This window comes from Eublepharis macularius, chromosome 2 (assembly GCF_028583425.1).
Source record: "Eublepharis macularius isolate TG4126 chromosome 2, MPM_Emac_v1.0, whole genome shotgun sequence".
Classification (NCBI taxonomy): Eukaryota; Metazoa; Chordata; class Lepidosauria; order Squamata; family Eublepharidae; genus Eublepharis; species Eublepharis macularius.
In genome coordinates, this window is record NC_072791.1 from 192192205 (window position 1) to 192207358 (window position 15154).

General features: G+C 55.3%; 1 protein-coding gene across 1 annotated transcript; it reads left to right on the forward strand.

The window, feature by feature from the left end:
- The first annotated feature begins 1998 nt into the window (after positions 1–1998).
- Positions 1999–12021, forward strand: TBR1 (T-box brain transcription factor 1). The gene is made up of 8 exons (XM_054972292.1): positions 1999–2307; positions 2356–2537; positions 2598–2921; positions 3862–4016; positions 4307–4428; positions 4819–4977; positions 6130–6191; positions 11067–12021. Exons 1-8 carry the CDS (start codon positions 1999–2001, stop codon positions 12019–12021), a joined length of 2268 nt encoding a protein of 755 aa, XP_054828267.1.
- Positions 12022–15154: the final 3133 nt, after the last annotated feature.

A 15154-nucleotide genomic window follows, 5' to 3' on the forward strand; every position in this document is an offset into this window, starting at 1 on the left:
TGCCACAAAATTCCTCTTTTTGGTTTTGTTATGATGGGTTAATATGGTTACTCCACTGGAAGAGGGGATCTTTTGTAGGAGAAGGCATGGTGTTAATTGCCTTACTTGCCTTTGGTTTCAACCCAAAGATGGTAATGGAGAGAGAAATTAACCTAGGATTGCACCTCTCTTCCTCTGGCCCTGTTTGCCATGCTGTGGTTGGTGTAGCCAGTAGCTGGTCAGGAGATGGGCCTCAATTCCACAACATAAATGGAATCCAAATGGTTGGAAGGAAGTTGCTAAGTGGGGTGATTCTCTCAGTCTTTGTCTCAATGGCATAATTAAGCCTCTTCACCATCTTTTATTTTATTTTCGAAAGGTCTTTTCTAGTCTTCCCTTGACATCTAGACCCCGAGCCAGGATCCAGCCAAGTTAAAATGATTTTTTTTAAAGCTGAAATCCGAGGTAAACCGACAGGAGACTTACTTCTGAGTAAACATAGGCGTGTGTTGCGAGTCTCGTTGATTTCAAGGGAGGGAGAAGCATCCGCTCAAAACTCTCCCAGTGAAATCAGGGGGCCTTTGCAACACCTAATCCTTGATTTTTTAAATTATTTTTTTAAAAAAATCTTTTTAAAAACAGCGTGCCTCGGAAATCCCGGCCGTACTCCCTCTCCTCTCGGAATCTAGCAGCATGTTAATTTATTTCTACGAATTCCAGGTAATTACGTGTGACAACCTCCTTATTATCACCGAAGAGATCTCTGTGTGAGAAAAAATACATATATTCCAAACAGGGAAGGCGCGAGAGGCGCTGCGAGTGCGGGGCGGGGAGGGGCGGGGAGGGGAGAGCCCCTGGCCGGGGCTGGATGGCGGCGCCTGGGAGCAGCAGCGGCGCCCTCCTCGCCGCCTCTCCCCGCATCAGGTCAGCGCCGCGGATCAAATATTTATTTCCCGAAGAACCGTAAACAGCCAGGCGCCTGCATTAAGGCACTTCGCCTTATGATTATTTCAGATCGGCAAGGCAAGGACACTCGCGGGGAGGACCGCGAAAGACGGCTTTCCCTCTCCCCGGCCGCCCCCCGCGGCGATGCAGCTTCTCTGGTGCGCTGCTCGGGGCCTTCGGAGGGCGGGATGAGGACAGGCAGCCAAGTCTTTCTTCGCGTTCCCCCAAAGATCGGGCGGAACGCAGCTCCCGGCCCTCGATCCGCGGCTGCCCAAGGCACCCCGGCCCGGAGGGGATTCGTTTCCACCCCGGGCGATGAGGGAAGGGATCTGGCTTACCACGGGCGACTTAGGCGACGGGGGCTGTGGAAGGCTCGCCGGAATGCGAGTGCGACCTCCGGAGAGCGGATCGGATCGGAGGAGGAGGTCCGAGCGGGAGGGAAGGGGTCGCATCCTGACCCCGCTCCTCCCGGCCTTCCTCGCGTGGCAAAGGAAGCCGGGCGAGAGACTCCAGAGCGCCCCTTGCCACTCTCTTCCTTCCTCTCCAGAGGTCACACAGTCATGAGCCTGCCTGCAAAGCACAGCCGCTCTCGCCCCATTTCCTTCTTGGTCTCCCAACAACATTAACGTTTTCCGGAGTGGTGGCATTATTATTATTATTATTATTATTATTATTAGCCGCGTGCGCGCGCCCGGCCGGTTCCACTTCCCCCTGCCTGGCTCCCCGCGACCGGGAGCCAGGTGATTATCCTAATTAACGTCGATCTAATTAAATTACTGTCATCGGCTAACCAATGGCAGGAGCCGTTCGCGGCGCTCGGCAGGCAGGGAGATCAAAAGCGGAGGCTTGGCTGATTGCTGCACGGTGTCAATTGGCCAATCTCTGCGCTTAGGGAGAGCGGGGGGAGGGAGAAGGGACGCGCGGCTTCAGTGCGGGACCAGCCTCGGGTGGCGGAGCAGGAGCGCGGCCGGACGGCCGGGGTCCCGGGATGAGGCGCGCCCGGCTGGCCCGGGGCCCCTGAAGGCAGAGCCGCGGCCGGCGGGCGGGCGGCGCGGGGCAGCTGCGGCCGGAGCGATGCAGCTGGAGCACTGCCTGTCGCCCCCGTCGGTGATGCTCTCCAAGAAATTCCTCCATGTGAGCGGCGGCGGCGGCGGCGGCGGCGGAGGCGCGTACCCTCCCGCGGCGGGCGGCTCGGAGCTGGCCCTGCACGAGCATCATCACCACCATCACCATCACCACCACCACCCCGCCGCAGCCGTCCTCGCGGCGGCGGCGGCTGACAACCTGGAGAGAAGTTCACCTCTGAAAAAACTCGCCAGGGGGGGGATGACGAATCAGGCCGAGGCGGACGATTTCCCTGACTCCAAGGACCCGCCAGGGGACGCCCAGCAGCAGCAGCAGCAGCAGCAGCACCAGCCACAGCAGCAGCAGCAGCAGCGCGGCAAACTCTCGCCCGTCGTCTTGGACGGCGGCGGCGGCCACGAGCAGCTCCGTCCCGCCTTCGATGGAGCGGCCGCCGCGGCCGCAGCAGCAGCAGCAGCAGCGGCGGCGGCCGATCGCTACCTGCTCTCGCCGGCGGCCGCCTCTTCGTCCTCGTCGTCCTCCTCGTCCTCGTCGTCGTCCGCCTCGTCGTCCGCCCTCCAGCCCCCGACGGCTCCCCCGCCGCCGGCCAGCATGTTCCCCTACCCGGGCCAGCACAACCCGGCGGCCGCCTTCTCCATCGCCAGCCCCGGCCGCTACATGGCGCACCACCCGGTGCTGGCCAACGGAGCCTACAACAGCCTGCTCTCCAACTCGGCGCCCCAGGGCTACCCGGCCGCCGGCTACCCCTACCCGCAGCAGTACGGCCACTCGTACCAGGGCGCGCCTTTCTACCAGTTTCCCTCCGCCCAAGCCGGCCTGGTCCCCGGCAAGGCGCAGGTCTACCTATGCAACAGGCCGCTCTGGCTGAAGTTCCACCGGCACCAGACCGAGATGATCATTACCAAGCAAGGCAGGTAAGCGGGGAGCGAAGCCGCGGGCGGCGGGGAAGGAGCCCAGCGCAGCCCCGGAGGGCTCGCCGCGGCCAGCAGCCCCACAAACTTTCCCCGCTGCCGCCTCCCGAACGAGGAACCAACCCGCGGAAGAGGGTTTTTTCTCTCGGAGGCAAAACAATGGAAGCACTTTGACCATTTCGGTTTGATTCACTGCCTTTTTGCCAGTCTCCTCCTTGGCGTGATACGCTCTCGGCAACGCAGCGCCTTTTTTCTCCGAATAGGACTTTCCCCTCTTCTCCCCACTTTGGGAATAAACCCCCCAGACACTAAATATTAGGCATCTTTTTTTAAAAAGAAAGAAACCCCCCCTCGCGCAGCCTTCCAGCCTTCGGTGCCCTTTCCAACTGGTCCTTGGGGCAGCGAAAGCGGTGGGGCTCTGTGACGCCGGGCCTTTTGCAGGCAAGACCCGGCCGCCCCGGAGACGTCGCCTCGAGGCGCGCACCCTCCAGCCCGGGATCCAGAGATCCCTGGGACTCGCTTCCGAGGAAACGCGTTGGGGCTCCAGGGCTGCCTGCCGGGAAAAGCCTCCACGCTCGGAGTCCTGCCGCCCGGTTCCTCGGAAGTCAGCCCCAGCGAGAAAGGGAGAGCGGAGCCGGCTTCGCTCCGGAGTACGTTTTCGCGGCGCGGCTTTCCCAGAAAGGCAGCGCCGGTTGCCTCCAGAGCTCGAGAAGGAGCTCGCGTGGTTCCGTTGGACAAAGCTCCAGGGGCTCGCCTGGTGCCCGGCCCTGGGGGCATCCTTAGATCCGCAACGCAGACCGCAAACCCGGAAGGGAAGGACTGGCTCGGCTGGGAAGGAACTCTCGAACAGGGGCTTGTAGACAGACGTAGCGAAGTTTCCTTTTTTGCGAGGACGAGGTATACCATTTTCTTCCTTAAACTTTCTCCCTTCTCCTTACCGCAGGCGAATGTTCCCTTTCCTGAGTTTTAATATCTCGGGTCTGGATCCTACGGCTCATTACAACATTTTCGTGGACGTCATCTTGGCCGACCCGAACCACTGGCGATTTCAAGGAGGCAAGTGGGTCCCTTGCGGCAAGGCGGACACCAACGTGCAAGGCAAGTCCTTCCCCAGCCAGCGCCTTCTCCGCTCGCACACACGCCGCGGCGCGCCCCCTCGGCGGAGGGGAGAAGGCTTCGGGAAAGCCTGGCCGGGGGCAGCTGGGAGGGGGCCCTCGACCCACGGGAGGGAGGGTCGGGGGCTGCGCGGGCCTCCCTGCAATGCCTTCCTGGTTTCGCGGTTGAGAATCGTGCGAGGGGCCCTGCGTGGCTTCCAGCGCCGGGGATTTAATGGAGGCCGGGCTGAGCTTGTCTGTCTCTCTCCGACGCTTTGCTTTTGCTCCGCTTAGGGAACCGAGTCTACATGCACCCAGACTCGCCCAACACCGGAGCCCACTGGATGCGCCAGGAAATCTCCTTCGGCAAGCTGAAGCTGACCAACAACAAGGGGGCCTCCAACAACAACGGGCAGGTCAGTGGCGCTGGGCGAAGCCCCCGAGCCCCTGCCAGGCGATCCGGCCGGCCCAAAGGATGGGGGGGGGGGGTCTGTTGTGCATCGGTTTAAGAAAACGTTTCACCTAGAATCTCGATAATCCCCGGGGCGCGATCCACCCTCGCCTTTTGTAACGGAGGCTTTCGCTTTTAAAAACCCGTTTTTAAAACCGATGCAAAAAGGGAAACGAATCGCGGCGGCGTTGAAAGGAACAAAGAGGGGGTTGGTGGGCCAGCAGCTTTCTCTCCGAAGGGGGGGGGGTGGCACTTGCCAGTCCAAGCCTTGCATTCCTCCCCCCACCCCGATTTGGTGCCCCCGTTCCGCACTCCGGGCTTTCCTGCCCATCCTTTGCTCTCCTCCGCCCGGCAGATGGTGGTCTTGCAGTCCCTCCACAAATACCAGCCTCGCTTGCACGTGGTGGAGGTGAACGAGGACGGCACCGAGGACACCAGCCAGCCCGGAAGGGTGCAGACCTTCACCTTCCCGGAGACCCAGTTCATCGCCGTCACCGCCTACCAGAACACCGATGTAAACAGCTCCGTTTTGTGCCCTCTACCTGCCTGCCTGCTTTGTTCTTCGCTCTCGGGGGGCCCGGATCGGGGCTGTAGGGACAGCCAGAGCCGCGGGCGGGCGGGCGGGCGGGCGGCTTGGTTGGAGCTCCAGGGCCAGCCTTGTTTAGAAACGGCACCTCCGAGGGCTCTCCCCGCCGCTCCCGGCTTCGCCCTATTTTTGTTCATGCCCTGAGCTTGGGGGCATCTTGAGAGAGCCCGAGGAGGTGGCCCCATTCCCTGAGGACCCCGGGCGGCCCTGACTCGCTTCTGAGCCTGTGAAACGTCCCCCCGCCCGCCCCACCCTCCAGCTACCGCTGCCTTTGTTTGAATGGCCCGATCCGCTTTGATAGATAGTAGTCGAATGTTTTTCCTTTCCCTATTTTCGCCCTCGGGGCTCCTGCGTGCAAAGGCGCCACGATTTATTGAAAGGAAGGGAGTTTGCTTCCAAGGGAGCAAAACGCTTCTCGAAGCGATACCCAACACTTCGGGAAGGAGGTCAACCTATATTGATTTTATATAAATTTGCAATATTAAAAAAATACCATGAAATGTGGTTATTTTGTGGCCTAAAAAGATGGAGGTCTTTTTCTTTTTAAACCACTCTGCTTTCGGAAGCCGGTGTCTCATAGACTGAGCATCCCTGCCTCTAAATGCGGCGCTGATGCTTCCTCTTTCTTTCTCTCCCTTTTCATTTAATCGCGAATATGTTGTCCGGCGGCCTTAGGGAGAATGGGCAGCTAGCCGCGTCGGCCACGTGACTAGGCCTTACTCGCCCCTTGGGCCCCGATCCTCTTCATGTTTACTCGGGGGACTTGAGTCCCCAAGAAAGGTGCATAGAATCAGGTCCTTGCCCTGTGGTCTCGACAGGCTGTCTGCATTGCTATCCAGGCAGAAAGAATCTCACAATGTGGGTGCCTGTTTCAGTTGCCCAGAATTGTTCTTCAAGTTTCTGATGACCATAATTCGTGGGGAGGAATATGTCCCCCCCCCCTTAAAAACCAATGCCCTTTTCTATCATAGGGCAGAAGAGAATGAATTGCAAAATGAAATGACCGAATATTGCTTTTTGATATAGATTTGTCTCTCTCGGAGGGAAGATCTTTGACTCTTTGCTTTCCTCCTTGCCCAGATCACACAGCTGAAGATAGATCACAACCCCTTCGCAAAAGGCTTTCGAGACAACTATGACACGTAAGTGAGACTAGCTCGGGTCCCTTCTTCTGCGGCGGCTTTTAGATATGTTCGCTCAGGATAGTTTGCCGACCTCTGTTGAGTACAATGTTTGGTGAAGCGACTACGACTCGAGCCTGTGGCTGCGATCGACTGGCCTCCCTTGGCAGGATCCCGGTGTGTGCGATCGCAGTAGGGGGTTGGAAGGGGCTGAGTGGCTAGTTCATTCAGGATAGGGTCGCAGCTACGGTAGTTGGCCATGGGGCGAAGGAAGGGGGGAGGAGGCAGGTATGGTGGGCAGCTTTTACTCTGGCGGACCCTTATCGGGTCCCTTGTGCAAAGGTATTACAGGGGAGTAAGAAGGGGAGAAAAAGGGCTCTCCAGTGTTTAGGGGAGAAGGTCGATGTTGATTTGATTGACTGATCGATCGCATCGCATCTGGACCCTCCTCCAAGGGCCTGACCCTCTTCCAAAAGTCTTGGGAAGAGATTACAATCTGTCCATAGGCTGGGTACATTTCGTGGCCTAGAGGGGACTCGGTGTCTACCCCCGCCTCTTTTCGATTCCATAATCGGTGGCTTGCAGCCTTAGACCTTGTCTGGAGTTTTCCTGTGATGCTTCTCGGGACAATTTGTTCTCTCGGTATTTGACCGTAGTGGTTTTGAGGCTTGTACCTATAGAGGACTGCATGATCAGTTGTACTATTTGGAAACACTGAGGCCAATAATTTTCATAAGCGCGGTGATGGTGTAGAGAGCCAGTTGACGGAGTCAGAGCCAGAATTGGATCTAATCACAAGCTTGCCATAAATTGTTCTCCCTGGTCCCTTTCCTACCGAACACTGTGAAAACCTGGCGTCATAGGCACGTCGGGACAAGTAAGAAGCCTGTCCTCTCATTGGGCCAACCTCGACAGTGACAGAGCAGCACAGATTTTCTGAATTATGCACAACCCCAGCCTCTGCAAATTCTGGATAATCTCAGATCCTGCAGGAAGAAAGGCTAGCTTCATATAGGACCTTAGACGTGATTTTTATACGTCTGTCCCTGGACTTCCCATTTGTTTAAAATTGTAAACTCTGCTTTAGACTTTCCCTGGTACACTATGCGGTTGTTAGAGTTTAATAGCTAAATAGATCTAAGAGGAAAACTGCCTCCGACTAGTTTAACTCCCCCCTCACACTTTGAGAATAAAGCCTGAGGTAGCCCCCTCCCTTGAAGAGACCTCTCTGCGGCCTTTCACCCTCTCTCGGAAGCAGACAAGCTCAGAGACTGTGTAGACCGGGCGGCCGCTATATAGGAAGAGTCGTTGACTTAATGGGAAAGGTAGCTGTCCATGGTGCTGGAGTGCCGGCGAAGTCAGGCGAGCGCACGACGCGATATCATGCAACTGGATTAACTCCCCAATAAGTGAGAACAAGATTGTAGCCGGAGTGTAGGAGTTTCCCTGGCAGTTCTGAGGCGTTGAAGGAGGAGATCCAGATCAGAAGCGGCTCGGAGTCTCTCATGGGGTTGGCCTTCTGGAAGGAAAGGAGTCACCCAGCTAGCGTCTTTCTAGAAGTTGCTCAGCTGAAGAGGGGGGGCGGGCGGGCGGGGTCTCTGCTAAAATGTAGCTCTGAAATCAAATATTTAAAAACAACTGGATCCCAAATTTTAGGAAAGACCCCTCCGTCCTCCTTTAGAAGCAGACTTTAGACCAGAAGCCTTTCAAGGAGCGAACAAGATTTATATCTGCGGACCTAGTCCAGCGTAAGCAACGCAGCTGAAGCAGCAAGCTAGCGACCTGAAATTTGCTTGCAGCATATGCTGGATAATTCATGAAAGGGAGGGGGGTAGCGCAGAATCCACAGACTTACATATATATAATATATATGCTGAAAGTGATCGGCTGCTGAAGGCTTTGCCCCTATAGACTGGAGTTGAACGTTGTAGACCCTCTTCTAGAAGCTCATCATTAGCTTCGACATGGGTTAGTTAGGCTTGTACACCACCAGGGTGAGCGAATCCCTTATTTGCAAGCATGAGTGATGCCAACGGGACTGGTCGCAAGAACAAGCCCCCTCCCCAGGACACCCAAAGAAACAAAGGCTCGTGGGTAGATCCGTGCCAAAGCCGCTCATTACCGCCATAGCAGAGGTAACCCCAAAACATAACCGAGCAGCAAAGCAGGCAGGTGAGGGTCCAGCACCCGGCGCTCCTTGCTTGCATCCAGCTGGAGAGCCCCCTGCGAGGGACTGGCGGAGGGACTGTCAGTCGCCAATCCAGGGCAGGTAGCTCGCCTGGATTGATTAATCTGGGCGCAAAAGGTGTGATCAGGCGCCTGCCCCTTAAAATGCCCTTGGCAGGCACTTGATGATCGGAGCGATTTCAATTTCCCTGCCGCCCGGCTGGCTCTCCTCGCTCTGCCATTGGCATTCGTTCAGCCGTCTATTCAGAGCGCTCCGCAGCAGAGCACTTTTGCCTGCTGTTTGTTACAAATGGTCCCCGAGTACCTGTTGAGCGTATTTTGGCCTCGCTCAATTTGCCACACTGGCAGGCTTATTCTTGGAGGACGGGTGGGCTGCCTTGTTTAAAATAAAATACAAACGCCGTCCTAATCTTTATATGCTGCTGGGGGCGGGGAGGGGTTAATTGAAGGGAAATCAGTCTCTACGTATTTTTAAACGAAGCCTTTTTAAAAATCGGTACTGGGGGGAAAGTGTATGTACCTTAGTGAGCATGACATAATCCAATGTTTCCTTGTCTGGGTTAGTTATCAAGCAGACGAGGACTCAATTGATTGGATTCTGGGCTCCAAGCCAGGCAGCGACCCTCTTCCTCTCTGGATCTCCAGGTGCGCTGCCTTGTCTGAAGCTCTAGGCTTCTTCCAGGGTCTCAGTTGGTTTAAGGGACTTGCCTGTGGGAGGTTCCAGAGCACTGTCAGGGCGCTGGGTCCTCAGGTTTTCAAGGGTCTGCCTAGTCTCCCAGATCGCCCAGACCTATTTAGACAACCAGGTTCTTTCCCCTGAGGTCATGTGTTTAGTTTTTCACTGTAAAATAAAATACCTAGATCCCGCCCCTGCCCCCCCACTTGAGTGCCCACTGACTCCATGCAAATGTTCTAAGCCAAAGGGCCTCCTTAAGCAGAGGGGTCTGGAACATGAGAGGTACTTTATGTTTCTGTGATGTTTGGAATGCGGAATTGTCTTTTGGAGAAAGGGATCCTGGTTCTCTGGAACAAGGAGGTCTCTCGGAACAAGAGACAGCTGCCCCCCCCCCCTTTCCCCAGTTTGGCCAGGCCTTTCCGGGCTTGTCTCTCCAAATATTAAATCAGGTTCCAGACCTGTTCGCACTCTTGTGTTTGAACACTCAGTAGAAAGAAAGAGGCTTTCTTAGAGCTGGTGTTGCAGATCCCACCTCCTTCTCCAATTATTGTCATCCCCGAACTTCCAGAATATCTCAGATTCCGGCTAAAGTCAAGAACAGCCAGCCTTCCTTTGGATGTTGCGACCAATCGTCCAATTGCTCAAATGAGGCCTCCGCGGTTAGGCTGTGGCCTAACTCGGCCGGGGTTGAAGGGCTGTAGGCTTTTAAAACCGGGGCCTCGCTCTACTTTTCCTCTGGCTGCTCTCCTTGCTTCCGAAGGAGCCGAGCCTGGTTCTGCCCAGGCAAAAACTCTAGCGTTTTTAGAGAGACAGAAAGAGAAACTCGACTGGAAGCTCATTCTTTTTTTGGATATTTTTTAGTAAATGCATGTATTTATTGTACTTTTTGTCCTTTAAAAATCGCTTCCAGAACCAAGCTGGGGGAAACAGCAGGTATAAAAATTAATCAATAAATTATTATGATTTGCTTAGAGCTTCAGTTCAAAGGCTGAGAATTTAACAGGCTTTACAGGGAATGACAAAGATAGCTCGGCCAAATCTGCCCTCCCAGTTTCCTACAGCGCCCTTCCCCATAATTCATCCATTTGTTGGAACTTGGGTGTTATTTCAAATATTCCTATTGTAATTGTTTCATTTATATTTGTTTCATTTTTAGACCCAAACTTTCTATTCCTCCAAGCAGTAGATCTGAGCTCTTTTTCTAATTTCATTTCGTGTCTGTGGCTAGTTTCTACAACTAGGGAGGAGGAGTTCTGTTGACTCCCTTTTCTGGCAGATTTTCTTTTCAAGTATGTCCAACAAGCAGAAATTCAAAAGGTGAGGCCCAGTACTGCTAGGTTTAAATTTTTGCAAATCCACAGAACATCAAATCCCTCTGGACTTGGCAAAAATCCGGCAAAGGTCAGTCTTGCCTGGAAAGTTTTGCTGCAGCCACCCGAGGAGTGCCTGTGTGCTTGTGATAACGAAGTAGTGAGAACAGCAGAGACCTCGATCAATGCGCAGGGAGGCATTCTTGATGCTTCAGCGGGCCTCAGAAGGAGGTTCCGGGGCCTGCCATCCGCTCCTGTGCCTATTTGCCCTGAATGCCTTGGCAAGTAGGATTAAGATTGACGGTGACTATGAACTAAATCCCATTCAGTTCTATGGCATTTTCCTCCCGAGTATTGTGTTCCGGGTTGGGATGTGGCGACCCGATCTTGCGCATATTCATTCGGGAAAAAAATCCCACTGGGTTCTATAGGATGTGCAAATTCGCAGGCTGATGATGGATTGAGAGGACAATTCCGTCGAGTTTGGTGGGATTTCAATCCCTGCGCAAGAGTTTAGGTCGCCAGTTGTCCCTGTGCATATTTCCTGGGCGGGGAGCCCCCGTTGAGTCTGATGGGATCCATCCAGCCCCCTAGAGACGAGGCTAGGCTCGCAGGTGCAGCCTCCGGCCTCGGAGCCAGTCCCAGGGCGTTCCGCAGGCTCCGCTCTCCCGTTCACGCCTCCTCCTCTCTGTCTCTCTCTCTCTCTCTCTCTGCCCCCCGCAGGATCTACACGGGCTGCGACATGGACCGCCTGACGCCCTCGCCCAACGACTCGCCCCGCTCGCAGATCGTGCCGGGCGCCCGCTACGCCATGGCCGCGGCGGGCTCCTTCCTGCCGGACCAGTTCGTCAGCAACTACGCCAAGTCGCGCGGCTTCCACCACCACCACCACCACCCGGGCGCCGGGGCCGGCGCGGGCGTGGGGCCGGGCGGGCCCGGGCCGGAGCGGGGCGTGCCGCACCCCAACGGCCTCCTGTCGCCGCAGCAAGCCGAGGAGCCGGGCGCGCCGTCGCCCCAGCGCTGGTTCGTCACTCCGGCCAACAACCGGCTGGACTTCGCCGCCGCCGCCTCGGCCTACGACCCCGCCGGGGAGCTGGCGGGCAACGCGGCCACCCTGCTGTCGTACGCGGCGGCCGGCGTCAAGGCGCTCCCGCTGCAGGCGGCCGGCTGCACGGCGCGCCCGCTGGGCTACTACCCGGACCCGTCGGGCTGGGGCGCCCGCAGCCCGCCCCAGTACTGCGCCAAGTCGCTCTCCTGCTGGCCCAACGGCGGCGGCGGCGCGGGCGGCGGGGCTGGCGGCGGGCGGGCCGGAGGCCACCCCTACTTGCCGGTGGGCGCGGGCGGCGGCGAGGAGGCGGACAGCCTGTCGGGCCCCGAGCGCTCGCCCCTGGTGGCGCCGCCGCCCCCGCCGCCCGCCGGCCCGCCACCCGAGGACTCCAAGCCGCCCAAGGACTTGTCCGACTCCAGCTGGATCGAGACGCCCTCCTCCATCAAGTCCATCGACTCCACCGACTCTGGGATTTACGAGCAGGCCAAGCGCCGGCGGCTCTCCCCGGCCGGCACTCCGGCCTCCGAGAGCTCCTCGCCGCTCAAGAGCGAGCCCCCGCTGGCGCCCCGGGACTGCGACAAGCCCTGCGCCAAGGACATCGCTTACTACGGCTTCTACTCGCACAGCTAGAGGCGCGGCCCGCCGGGGAGGGGAGGGGCCACGGGACGCCACGCCCCTCGGCCGCCCTCTTGCCCCGCCTGGTCCGCCGGAGCCCCTCGCTGGGCGCCCGAGCGCAGGCGCGCCACTCCGCTCCGGGGCTCTTTCCCGCCCTCCCGCACCCCAAGGCGCACGCGCAGCCCCCTTCTGCCTCTTTCATACGCTCCCCTCAGAAGGCACAACCGCCCCTGTTGCGTCCCAACAGGCAGCCGGGACGGGCGATGGAGCGACCCCCAGAGGGACTGGAGAAAGTCGTGCCCGCTGCCCTCCCCACCCCCTGACTATTGCCACCAGTTGGACTGCCAGCTCCAGATCGGGAAATTCCTGGAGATTTGGGGGCTGGGCCTGGAGAGACCAAGGGGAGGGGAGGGACCTCAGCAGGGTATAATGCCATAGACTTTACCCTCTCCACAGCAACCATATTCTCCAGGGGAACTGATCTCTGTGGCCTGGAGATCAATTGAAATGCCAGGGGATCTCCAGCCGCCACCTGGAGGTTGGCAACCCTGGCCACCAAAGCCTAGGGAAGTGTTCCTGGCCAAAGCGGCTGGGATTCCCAACGCCTCGGTGACACCCATGTAGGAAACGCCTAGCATGTCGGGATCCCTTAGCCCAGATGGAAAGAAACCGGAGTCCAACGGCACATTACAGACTACCAAAACGTGTATCTTCCGGAAGGAACTTTTTTTCGGACTAGACCCGGCTTCCTCAGATGCAACGAGTGACGTGCCTAGAGATGAGGCGCAGAAAATTGACGCTGGAATAAAACCCTGTCGGTCTTTGAAGTGCCGCAAGACTCCCGGTTATGGTTGCTGTATGGGGCCAACAGTGCAGAGCTGATCCCATCTAAAAAAAACCCTAGATTTCAACTTTGCATAGGATCGCTCTGACCTGGCTAGCCCTCTGGAATTATTATTTCACCCGGAGACTAAACACGTAGAATGGCCCAGCTCACTTAACCGGGATCTGTTACTCTTGACACCGCTTTAGCCTTTTCGTGTGTGAACTGGCAATCACGCGGCACTCCCTTCCCACCTCCAGTAGGTTTTTGGTATGGATTCTAATGTTGTGCACCCAGGCTTCCTTGGCAGTAAACTCCGTGACATTCAGTCAGACTTGCTTTTGAGTTAACATACTTGCTGTGCAATCCTAAACAAAGTTAGAAGAGTTACCCTCTTCTAGTCCTTTGACTTCGGTGGATTCAAAAGCATGTAACTCTGTTTCGGATTGCGCTGTTGGGGTCGCGCTCATTTGGGTAAGGAACAGTCAAAAGGTTACAATCCATTGACGAAAGAGGAGTTAAGAGGCTGCAATTGTCTATATCATTCCTTTCAAGATCCAGAGAAGTTAGCCCTGTTAGTCTGTAGTTGCAAAAAAGTAAAAAAGTCCAGTAGCACCTTTAAGACTAACCAACTTTAAGACTAACCAATAAAGTTGGTTAGTCTTAAAGGTGCTACTGGACTTTTAAAAACTTTTATTCCGCTCAAGGATTCCTACGGAAAACTCTTCCCAAACTATGGTTGTTGTGGATTTTCCGGCTCTTGGCATTGTAGTTCCTGGCACTGTAGTTCCTGACGTCAGGAACTACAATGCCAAGACCACGGCTATACAGCCCGGAAAATCCACAACAACCATCGTTCTCCGGCCGTGAAAGCCTTCGACAATATCTTCCTCTTTCCCCTTCTGAAATGCCTGTCACCTTCTTGCAGGTTGCAGTACTAGCGTATTTTCTAGGTAGCCTTAAGTCCTATGGAACTTAGGTTTCCTAGGTTATAAGGTTTATGGTCTGATTGGCCCTGGCTAGGCGGTGTGTCTCATTTTTTTCTACTTCTTTCTCCCAACATCGGGAGGAAACTAGGGGTAAGGAGAGGTTTTCCTTTCTCTTTAAAAAGAAAATACTTTCAATATTCAGAAGGGAAGAGAAAATAGCCAGTTTAAAAACAAAGAATGGATCTAAAGCGGCCAATGAAGTAAGAGGAAAACATCTTCCCCAGCAAAATTAAGGCACTCCCCCCTCCCCTACTTTCCAGAAGTTCTTAAATATGAATATGCCCTTACAGACTTGGGCTAAGAAGAAACCAATTAAGATTTCAGAGTTTCTACTTATGTGGAAGTAAGAGGGGTGGGTGGGTTTGTTCTCCCAGAACTGCCAAATCAAAGTTGTTTAACATCGGGGTGGGCATCCCGGTGGACTGATTCGGTGGGCTGTGAATTCCTGGTTTTACTGATAGGCATTTCACTCCTAAAGGTACCGGGAAATGGATCAGTTTGGGCCACGATCCAAGCACTTTTCACGCTCCACTGATTTCAGGAAAAGCGCGATCCTAGGCATGTTTACTCGGAAGTAAGTCCCGTTGTCATCAGGAGGGCTTACTCCCAGGTAAGTTTTGCATGTGATTGCAGTCTAAAGCACGTTTTCTGTGTCTCAGTGAAATCAAGGGGTCTTTAAAGTGTGTCACTTTGGCCGAATCTTGTCCTCCAATTCTAGAGGAGTTTGCGTGCCAGTAACGCTGCTTACAGCTTGGAAGAGAGCTGCTGTTGGAGTTTAGGCATATTATTTACTCATAAGTAGCTACCACCGAATTCAGTGGGATTTAATGTAAGTAGGACTGCAATCTCAATGAGAGACATTGTAACTGGGCGTCAAACAGAGTTAAGTCCTCTTTATTTCCATGGAGCATTTATGAATCTAAATTTCTCCTGTAGACATTTGAGGTCCTTAGATAGGACTTGCGCCCGTTCCTACCTGCATTTCCTTACAAATATTCCCTCGGTCATTTCGAAAGCAGTTTTTCTAGCAAACCGTGTTTAGGATATCGGTGAACATCTCGAGGAATGAGCCAGTGGAAATCTTTTTTAGTTGTTTCAGTGGGGCTTCTATCCTTGTGCAATCCAGGGTTTCTTTTCCTCTAAATCTTACTTAATAAATCGGCAGGGCTGGCAGCCCAGTTCTGAAACAGACAGGAAAAATACTTCCCTTTGCACTCCAGGCAATCGGAAATTTGAAGTATCCTTGAGACTTGCAGGCACGTCGCCCATGGATGAAAATGAAATTTGCCTAAATTGCGCCCTCTCGACACGGCTAGGTCCAGTGCGCCAGCCTAAA